Source organism: Rhinopithecus bieti, unplaced genomic scaffold (genome assembly GCF_001698545.2).
Source record: "Rhinopithecus bieti isolate Rb0 unplaced genomic scaffold, ASM169854v2 scaffold_17420, whole genome shotgun sequence".
Classification (NCBI taxonomy): domain Eukaryota; kingdom Metazoa; phylum Chordata; class Mammalia; order Primates; family Cercopithecidae; genus Rhinopithecus; species Rhinopithecus bieti.
Genome location: NW_016808812.1, coordinates 34,766 through 45,347, shown reverse-complemented (window position 1 = coordinate 45,347; position 10,582 = coordinate 34,766). Strand labels below are relative to the sequence as shown.

Below are 10,582 nucleotides of genomic sequence, written 5' to 3'. Positions count from 1 at the left end.
CCCCTCCCCGGGACTGATGTGACCTGAAGAGTATACTTTGAGCATTCCAGAGGCTCTCCAACTAACTGTGGTAGTTGCTTTACAGATTGATTTTCAAAACCTGCTCACTTATAATCTAGTTCTAATTCTTCTTGAATCTCCCCTGTACTCTTGGTGTTCCAACCCAGTATTTGTCATGCAATCTATAACATAAAGAATGGTTTAGGACAGTTTGGATCTCAGGAAGAGATAACTTAGAAAGGATGAGATAAAGTGGCTTCGGTTTTTGAAGGGATAATTATAGAAGAGAGTATAGTCTTCCTCTCCATAATACCTCCTGGCATGAAGGCCACTGCAGAGGCTTTGGCCCAGTGTGGGTGAAGAACTCTCTAACATACAATCTACTGCAGATTTCCTGTCACTGGCTTTGTCCAGGCAAGCTGAATATTGCTTGTTGGTGAGCTGTAGAGTCAGGTACAGACACTGGGTGGAGATGGACCAGATAACAAACATTTAAAGGCCTTTCTTGAGCTACAATGCCATGTTTATTTCCATTTTCCTTGTGTGGTCACAAATACTGTGTCCTGATATTTTCTGAATCTGGAAATTCCCTTAATAACACAATAAATTATTTCACAAATACCTTGACTTTCTTTTTCGTGAGATTATAAGCCCCTTGAGGACAGAGAACCGTATTTTACTCCCTTTTCTGTTGCCCATATGCTTTGCTTAGCACTGAATTATATTAAGAGTAAGTTTATACTAAGGTCGATTGATAAATACAAACTCAAATATAAGCAAGATAAATGTCTCTGGTATTTAAATTTCATAGAGAAATAAAAGGCAGACTTGGGGGGTGTTTGTTAAATCATTAATGAATCTTTCAGAAATTGATAAAATAGAAAAGATTGTCTCGCAGATTTAGAATGGATATCATAACTTATGTATAAACATTATGCTTTGAAATTTTACAGTCTATCAAAGTTTGATGAACGGTGTTGTTTTCTTTATGTCCATGATAATTCTGATGACTTTCAAATCTACTTTTCCACCGAAGAGCAGTGCAGTAGGTGAGTCACAGCTGATTCAGGTATTTGCAATCTAATTATGGCGAATCATTTTTAAAGGGCCTTTGTTCTGAAGGATATTTACTTGCTATTACTGTCTTTCTTGAAATGTTAACTTACATCTCAAAAAAGCTCTAAAATTTTCTGTAATTCACATAGCAGGCAATTCAGCCATTTAAAATATACAACTTGGACAGGCGCAGTGGCTCACGCCTGTAATCTCAGCACTTTGGGAGGCTGAGGAGGGTGGATCACCTGAGGTTAGGAGTTGGAGACCAGATGACCAATATGGTGAAACCCTGTCTCTACTAAAAATACAAAATTAGCTGGGTGTGGTGGCTCATGCCTGTAATCCCAGCTGCTTGAGAGGCTGAGGCAGGAGAATCACTTGAACCTGGGAAGCAGAGGTTGTAGTGAGCCGAGATTGTGCCATTGCACCCCAGCCTGGGGAACGAGCGAAACTCCATTTAAAAAACTAAATAACATAACATTCAGCATTTTTTAGTATAGTCATAGTTTTCCAATCAACACCATAATCTAGTTTTAGAATATTTTCAACCACCCCACAAGAAACCCAGTATCCATAGAGTCACTCCTCATTCCCTCAACCTCGCCCCATCTTGGCCCCAGCCCTAGGCAACCATTAATCTCTGTGTCTCTATGGCTCTGTCTATTCTGGCCATTTCATATAAATGGAATCATACAGTATGTGGTCTCTTGTGACTGGCTTCCTTCACTTAGCGTAATTTTCTTTAAGGTTTATCCATGTGTGACATGTATCATTACTTCATTTCTTTTTGTGGCTGAATGATATTCTTTTGTATGGCTATACCACCGTTTATCTGTCAGCCAATAGGCATTTGGGTTGTTTGTACTTTTTGACAATTATGAATTATACTTCCCTGAGCATCATGTGCAAGTATTTGTGAGGACATGTTTTTATTTCTCTTGGAGTCAAATTGCTGAGTCTTACGGTAACTCTACATTTAACCTTTTGAGGAACTGCCAGACCATTTCCTCATTTTATATTCCCATTAGCAATGTACGCAGCTTCCAATTTCTCCACGTCCTTGCCAACACTTGTTATTATCTGTCTTTTGAGTATCATAATCCTAGTGGATGTGAGGTGGAATCTCATTGTGGTTTTGATTTGCGTTTTCCTGATGACTAATGATACTGAGCATCATTTCATGTGCTTATTGACCATTTATATACCTCTGGAGAAATGTCTATTCAAATTCTTTGCCCAATTAAAAAAATTAAACTTTTATTTTGAAAATATTTAGAGCCATAGGAAAGTTTCAAAAAACAATGCAAAGAATTTCCATATATGTTTTACACAGAATTTCTCAGGATTAACCCTTTACCACATTGGTTTTACATTTTCTCTCTGTGCATATGGTTATTCTTTCTGAACTGTTTAAAAGTAAGTTGTAGACATAATGCTCCATTACCTGTAACTACTTGAGTGTATTTTGTAAAAGCAAGGATACTCACTTACGTAATTACAGGACAGTTATCTAATGAGGAAATTAAGATATATAGTACTATAATCTACAACATTTATCCAAATATTACTTAGTGTCCCAATTATGTCTTTTATAGCAAAACAAAAGGTTTTTCTTTGGTCCATGTTCCAATCCAGGATCATATGTTGCGTTCAGTTGTCATGTCCACATAGTCTCCTTTCACCTGGAAGAGTTCATCATCAGTTTTGCTTTGTCTTTTTTGACTTAATACTTTCCAAGAGTACAGACAGTTTATTTTGGGTAGTCCTTTGACTTGGATTTGTTTATCGTTTCCTCACGAGTACACTCATGTCATGTATTTGGCAGGAATATCACAGAAATGATGTGTCCTTCTCAGTGCCTCATAACAAGGGACGCAATATCTGTGTGTCATTATTGGTGATGTTAACTTGGATCATCTGGTGAAAGTGGTGTTTGCCAGCTATCTCCAAACTTTGCCCACTTATAATTGGGTTATTTATCCTTTTATTATTGATTTTAAGAGTGATATATACATATATATAAAATATATTTTTTTCTCCATGCAAGTTCCTTATCAGATGTGATTTGCAAATGCTTTTCCCATCCTGTAAGTTGTCTTTTCACTCTCTTGATGATATTACTTGCAGCACAAAAGTTTTTAATTTGGACGAAGTACTACTTACCTATTTATTTCTTTTGTCATTTGTGCTTTTGGCTCTTGTCTTAGAAGCTTTGTCTAACCTGAGGTGTCCTATGGTTTTTATGTTTTCTTCCAAGAGTTTTATAGTTTTAGCTTTCATGTTTAGGTTTTTGACCCATTTTGAATTCATTTTTGGACATGGTGTAAGGTAGGGGTTCCAACTTTATTCTTTAACACGTGGATATGTGGTTGTCCCAGCACCATTTGTTGAATGGACTCTTCTTTCCCTGATTTAATGGTCTTGGTACTCTTTTAGGAAATCAGTTGACCACAAATGTAGTTTATTTCTGGACTCTCAATTCCATTCCATTGTTTTGTATGTCTGTTCTTAATGCAAGTGCCATGCTTTCTCTATTACTGTAGCTTTGTAGTAAGTTGTAAAATCAGGAAATGTGAGCCCTCCAACTTCGTTCTTGTTTTTCAAGATTGTTTTGGTTATTGTGGATGCTTGCATTTCCATGTGAATATTAGGATCAGCTTATCAATTTCTGCAGAAAAAATGGCAGCTAGGACTTTGACAGGAAATACATTGGCTATCTAGATCAATTTGGAAAGCGTTGCCATATTAACCATCCTGGCTTCCAATCCATGAACACAGGATGGATTTGTATTTACTTAGGTTTTCTTGAATTTCTTCCAACAATATTTTTGTAGTTTCAGTGTACAAGTTTTGTACTTCTTTTATTAAATGCATACCTAAGGTTTTATTATTTTAATACTGGAGTTGTTTTTTTAATTTCACTTTTGGACTGTTCACTGATAATGTATAGAAATACACTTGATTTGTAAATGTTGATTTTATAACTTACAACCTTGCTGAACTCATGTATTAGTTCTAATGGGCTTTATTGAACTCCTTAGGGTTTTCTGTATATAATATCATGTCATCTGCAGATACAGTTTTAGTTTTTCCTTTCCAACCTAGATGCCTTTATTTTCCTTGCCTAATTATCCTCGCTAGACTCTCCATCACAATGTGGAATAGAAGTGGTGAGAGTGGACATCTTTATTTTGTTCCTGTTTTAAGAAGAAAGAAGTTAGTCTTTCATCGTTAAGTATGATGTTAGCAGCAGATTTTTTGTAGATAACCTTTATCAGATTGAGGAAGTTCCCTTTATTCATAGTTTATTTGTATCATGTAATTTGAGAAAATCTTAATTCATTGTGTCTCAGACAATCATTGTCACAACATATTTAAAGATTAGGCTAGGCCGGGTGTGGTGGCTGATGCCTGTAATCCTAGTACTTTGGGAGGCTGAGGAAGGAGGATTGCTTGAGTGGGCAGTTCGAGACCAGCCTGGGCAACATGGTGAAACCCCATCTCTGCAAAAAGTACCAAAAAAAAAAAAAAAAAAAAATTAGCTCAGCATGGTGACACACACCTGTAATCCCAGCTACTCAGGAGGCAGAAGTGGGAGGATCACCTGAGCCTGGGAGGTTGAGGCTGCGGTGAGCAGTGATCAAGCCACTGCACTCCAGCATGGGCGACAGAGCAAGACCCTGTTAAAAAAAAAAAAAAAGAATAAATAGCAGACTAGGGAATCATTGGGTCATAACCTTCAATTTACAGTAGAAAAAATGCTGCCAGATATAAATTGCTGTAAAAGTAATTGTAGTTTTGCCATTAAAACCTAATATTAAGCAGAACATCCTTTTGGTACTACAGAATGTGCTCTTTTGATCCTCATTCAGTACTCAGTGCCTTTTTTGCAATACATTTTAATTTTTTTATTGATGTATAACATACAAACAAGTAAAGTTTGTAATGTGCACTGAAGTGTTCAGCTTGATAAATTTTAATATGTATCTGCATTCTTGTACCCGCCTCCCAGATCAGCACCCCAGAAGTTGCTTTGTGCCCCTTCACAGTCATTAAACTCCCTCCTGTGTTAACTATTTTGATTTTTACCACCAACGGTTAGTTTCACCTGTTCTTGACCTACAAATAAACAGAATCATGTAGTTTGTACCCTTGTTTCTCACCTCTTTCCCTTAAAATAATATTCCTAGCTGGGCACGGTGGCCCACACCTGTAATCCCAGCACTTGGGGAGGCCAAGGCAGGAGGATCGCTTGATCCCAGGAGTTCAAGACCAGCCTGGGCAACATAGAGAGACCCTCATCTCTACAAAAAATTAAAAAATTAGCTGGGCATGGTGGTGTGCACCTCTAGTCCCAGCTAGTTAGGAGGATGAGGTGGGAGGATTGCTTGAGCCTGTGAGGTCGAGACTGCAGTGAACCATGATCACATCACCGCACTCCAGGCTGGGTGACAGAGTGATACCCCATCTCAAAAACAAAAAACAGAATGAGATCCAACTGTGAAGTTTGTATCAGTTCATTATTTCTCTGTGTAGCATTCCATTGTGTTCCAGTTGATCTGGTCTTCTGTTAATGAAGACTTGGATTGTTTCTGTTTGGGAGCTATTATGAAGAAAATGACTATGAACGTTCTCATATATGCCTTTTGATGAACATATATGTTGATTTCTATGGCGTATATGCCTAGGAGTGGATTACTGGCTTATAGGGTAGGTTTATCTTCAGCTTTGGTTGTGATACTGCCAAGAGTTTTCCAAAGTGGTCGTGTCAATTTACACTCCCACTAGCAATGTATGAGAGTCCCAATTGTTCCGTATTCTTAAGAACAGTTGATATCGGTCAGGCGCGGTGGCTCAAGCCTGTAATCCCAGCACTTTGGGAGGCCAAGACGGGCGGATCACGAGGTCAGGAGATTGAGACCATCCTGGCTAACACGGTGAAACCCCGTCTCTACTGAAAAATACAAAAAACTAGCCGGGCGAGGTGGCGGGCGCCTGTAGTCCCAGCTACTGGGGAGGCTGAGGCAGGAGAATGGCATAAACCCGGGAGGTGGAGCTTGCAGTGAGCTGAGATCCGGCCACCACACTCCAGCCTGGGCGACAGGGCGAGACTCCGTCTCAAAAGAAAAAAAAAAAAAAAAAAAAAACAGTTGATATCATCTTTTATTTTATTCTGTTGAGACAGAGTCTTGCTCTGTTGCCCAGCTGGAGTACAGTGGCGCAGTCTTGGCTCACTGCAACCTCTGCCTCCTGGGCTCAAGCAGTCTTCCTATCTCAGCCTCCCGAGTAGCTGGGACTACAGGTGTGTGCCACCACGCCTGGCTAATTAAAAAAAAAAAAAAATTGTGGAAACGGTTTCGGCCACGTTGCCCAAGTTGGTCTCGAACTCCTGGGCTCAAGAGATCTTCCTGCTTCAGTCTCCCAAGGTGCTGAGATTACAGGCGTGAGCTGCCACACCCAGCTGATACCGTCTTTTAAATCTTAGTTCTTCTGTGAGTGCATACCATATATCTCTTAAGAAGCCTGACTATTGGGTTTCCCAGCTTTCAAAGATTAGAAGAAGAGAAGGTGAGATGGGTTAGTTAGAAAAAAGAGCATTTTAATGGTTTATGGAAATTATCCTGAAATGTACAGTATTCCTCCTTGACATCTTAAGATAGAATTGTAAGTAAAAATGTTCTAATGAGTCAAGATGACTTGTATCCAAATAAACAACTACACAAGTCTAGGAAGTGGCCCATGTGGCCCAGCAGAATTTCTGAGAAAGATTTATGGGTCAACATTAAGCTTCTTCTGTGTCAACAGAATAATGTGGCCACCTTACACGTTTCCTCCTCACCATTCCCCTTATACAACACCCTATATCTTACTGAGAACTAGATTGTCTATACTTTGAGAGGTGATGGTCCCACTATCCTTAGCATTGATTAGATCCCCTCTGAACACTGGTCTTGAGGCTAGACTTCAAGAATAATACAGGAGGCTGGGTATGGTGGCTCATGCCTCCCAACACGTTGGGAGGCTGAGGTGGGAGGACCATTTGAGTCCAGGAATTCGAGACCAACCGAGGCAACATAATGAGACCCCGTGTACAAAAAATACAAAAATTAGCCAGGCTTGTTGATGGGTGCCTGTAGTCTCAGCTGCTTGAGAGGCTGAGGTGGGAGGATTGCTTGAGTTTAGGAGGCTGAGGCTGCAATGAGCCACGATCACATCACTGTACTCCAGCCTGGGTGACAGAGTGAGACCCTGTCTTTAAAAAAAATAAATAATAGCACAGGGACGTCACCTGAAGAATTACCTGCTAGTGGAGTAACTTGCAAGTCCTGGGGGAAACAGTGATGGGACAGAAAGGAAAGACTTATAGGGACATGGTAAAATTACGTGCATTTCTAATGGGGTGTTATGTAGAAAAGTGGTTAATTGTAAGCAAACTATGGATGGAACCCACATAAAAGAAGTCTTTGGTTCAATAAAAGGGAAACATTTCTCATTAAGATCTTCCAAGAATGAGCTCTCTTTGGGAGGTAATGAGTTCTCTGTTGCTGGAGGTACTCAAGCATCAATTGGCCAACCAGTTGGTGGAGATACTGTATACAGGGGATTCAGGTATCACATTGGTAGTTGCCCTAGATTTGATAACTACTAAAGTACCATGTCAAATCAAGGACAGGATCGATTGTTCCATGACTTGTAAAAGTTTGGTTTATATTTAAGTAAAGTTTAATAAAGCTAAGTTAAAAAACAAGGAACGAGAGCAATTCTGAATTGGCAACGTATTTGTGACATTTGCTGTTCTAGATTTTTCTCTTTGGTCAGAGAGATGATAACCAATACAGCAGGCAGTACAGTGGAGCTGGAGGGAGAGACCGATGGAGACACCTTGGAGGTGAGTCATGGACGACCTAGAATATGGAAAACATTATTGATTGTGTGTTTGATGCTTCAAGAAAATGTCCCATCTTTCTGTAAAAGTCCTCTGTTGAGTATGTTTTATGAACCTGCCAGTCATCACTGCATGGCTCCCAGAGATCATGTTTAATGTGTCTCTGTAGAAGAATCTCATTACTTTGGGATTCTCTCAGAATGCTTACGAAAAATATGGCCATGGACTAGACTAAAATTTCCTTTTGTGTACAACCGATGAAAGTTTTCTCTAAGCTAGTTAGTCATGGTTATGAGACTACAAGAGAATTAGTTGGCCAGCTGGAAGCAGACTTTTTTATTTATGCTTAAAATGACTTCAGTTTTAGCTATGTGCATGTAGTATATTAAATACAACTTTAAAATCATTGTAAAAAGTAGGCTCATCATAAGCTCTTTTGGACAGCACAGATACAGTACACAGTTACTAAATCATTGTACATGTGTTTAAATCTTGCACAGTTATTCAGATTTGCCACTCAGGTTCTTCCAGTGATTACAATTTAATGAGATTTTCTGTACTCTCAGGTTAGACTGAAAGGAATTCCTTAAGGTTTCTTTCAGAAAATATCAAAAGGATTCATTTTAATAATTGAGTTAACTTCTAGAATTCTTAGGTCAGGACCAGAGTTTGTTGTAGAAATGAACTGAGCAGTGGTGCTTTGAGGGCAGCAGGTATGGGAAACAGAGGCAGGTGTGAGGTAAAAGTCTTCTGTGGAGCAGGCTGATTGCTAGTTACATCAGACACTGATGGAGATCCTTTAGTAATCTTTTTTTTGGAGACAGTCTCACTCTGTCGCCCAGGCTGGAGTGGAGTGTAGTGGCGTGATCTTGCCTCACTGCAACCTCCGCCTCCTGGGTTCAAGCGATTCTCCTACCTCGGCCTCCCATGTAGCTGGGACTACAGGCATGTGCTACCATGCCTGGCTAATTTTTGTATTTTATTTATTTATTTAGAGATAGAGTCTTGCTTTATTGCCCAGGCTGGAGTACAGTAGCGTGATCTTGGCTCACTGCAACCTCCACCTCCCAGATTCAAGCAATTTTCCTGCCTCAACCTCCTGAGTAGCTGGGACCACAGGCACATGCCACCACACCTGGCTAGCTTTTTGTATTTTTAGTAGAAACGGGGTTTCACCATGTTGGCTGGGCTGGCCTCGAACTCCTGACCTCAGATGATCTACTCGCCTCCGCCTCCCAAATTGCTGGGATTACAGGCGTGAACCACCACGCCTGGCCTAATTTTTGTATTTTTAGTAGAGATGGGGTTTCGCCATGGTGGCCAGACTGGTCTTGAACTCCCGACCTCGGGTGTTCCTCCTGCCTTGGCCTCCCAAAGTGTTAGGATTACAGGCATGAGCCACCGTGTCCGGCCAACCCTTTAGTAATCTTAATTGTCTTGAGCATCCCTAGAAGTAGATGGGAAAGGGCACCCACATACCCCCCAGCTATTCCGTGTATAAGTTGCACTTCTGTAAGTAGATGCAGTGGATCATGCCTAATAACAGAAAGAATTGATTGCTGCCTCTCTGCTTTAAATAAGTGTTGCTCAGCCTACAGTCACATTTGTTTTATTCATCGAGAAGAATTAGATGCATCTGTATGTGACAGCTTTTGATGGGAAGATGGGGGAACAAAATAGTAATGCTAATTGTAAATCAAGTTTTTGTACTAGGTGTTTATACTACTAGATCCATATGCCTGAAAGAGTGGGGAAGCCCCAGCGTATTTACTTTTTGTATTAAGATCATGTTAATTATATTGACCTTCACTTCCTTTCTGGGCTGTTGAAAGATACTTGTTTCCTGACAAGTTGATAAGGGATTATGCAGGAAGACACCTAGTCGGGGTATTCAACATGCTTAGAAGTAAGTTTTAAATTGCAGCATTAAAATGGGGAGGAATTTCCAAAAGGTGAGCCAGTTATGTGCGAACCATATTTTTAATTTTCTTGGATTCCATTTCATAAAGTCATACTATCAACACGTGAACAATGGGGAATTCTACCCCTTTCAAGTCATTTAATGAAAAGGGCCTAAGCTAAGACTGTGACTTGCCTGGCACTCAAATAATGTTATTTATATTTTTTTAGTTGCTAGACAACTCTGGGGCCCTTAGAGGGCTTCTCCGCTACAAGCTGTATGCTTTTTTGTCCTTTTGTTTTTCCTTCTTCAGTATGAGTATGACCATGATGCCAATGGTGAGAGAGTTGTCTTGGGGAAAGGCACGTATGGGATTGTGTATGCTGGCCGAGATCTGAGCAATCAAGTGCGAATAGCCATCAAAGAAATCCCGGAGAGAGATAGCAGGCAAGTCCAGGCGGGCCTTCCACATTTCGGGTGCCATCTCCACACCCCAGATCCCATACCCACCGCTGATGGTGTGGAGGAGTTAAGGACGAAAGCATTATGTTGTCACAAAACCTGTCATTCTCTTGCAATAGGGATGATCTGCCTTTTTTTTTTGAAACGAAGTCTCACTCTGTTGCCCAGGCTGGAATGCAGTGGCATGATCTCGGCTCACTGCAACCTCCGCCTCCCAGGTTCAAGCGATTCTTGTGGCTCAACCTATAGCTGGGATTACACCACACCCAGCTGATTTT

At 40.4% G+C, this 10,582-nt stretch overlaps 1 protein-coding gene across 1 annotated transcript in view; it reads left to right on the top strand.

Moving 5' to 3' along the window:
- MAP3K15 (mitogen-activated protein kinase kinase kinase 15) overlaps nucleotides 1–10,582 on the top strand; it is a gene marked incomplete at its 3' end in the record, with an annotated part of 115,319 nt that overhangs the window by 76,709 nt on the left and 28,028 nt on the right. Inside the window, exons 12-14 of the mRNA XM_017887235.1 lie at nucleotides 954–1,049; nucleotides 7,858–7,945; nucleotides 10,156–10,289. Coding sequence (XP_017742724.1) covers nucleotides 954–1,049; nucleotides 7,858–7,945; nucleotides 10,156–10,289 — 318 coding nt within the window. The remainder of the gene's footprint in view (nucleotides 1–953; nucleotides 1,050–7,857; nucleotides 7,946–10,155; nucleotides 10,290–10,582) is intronic.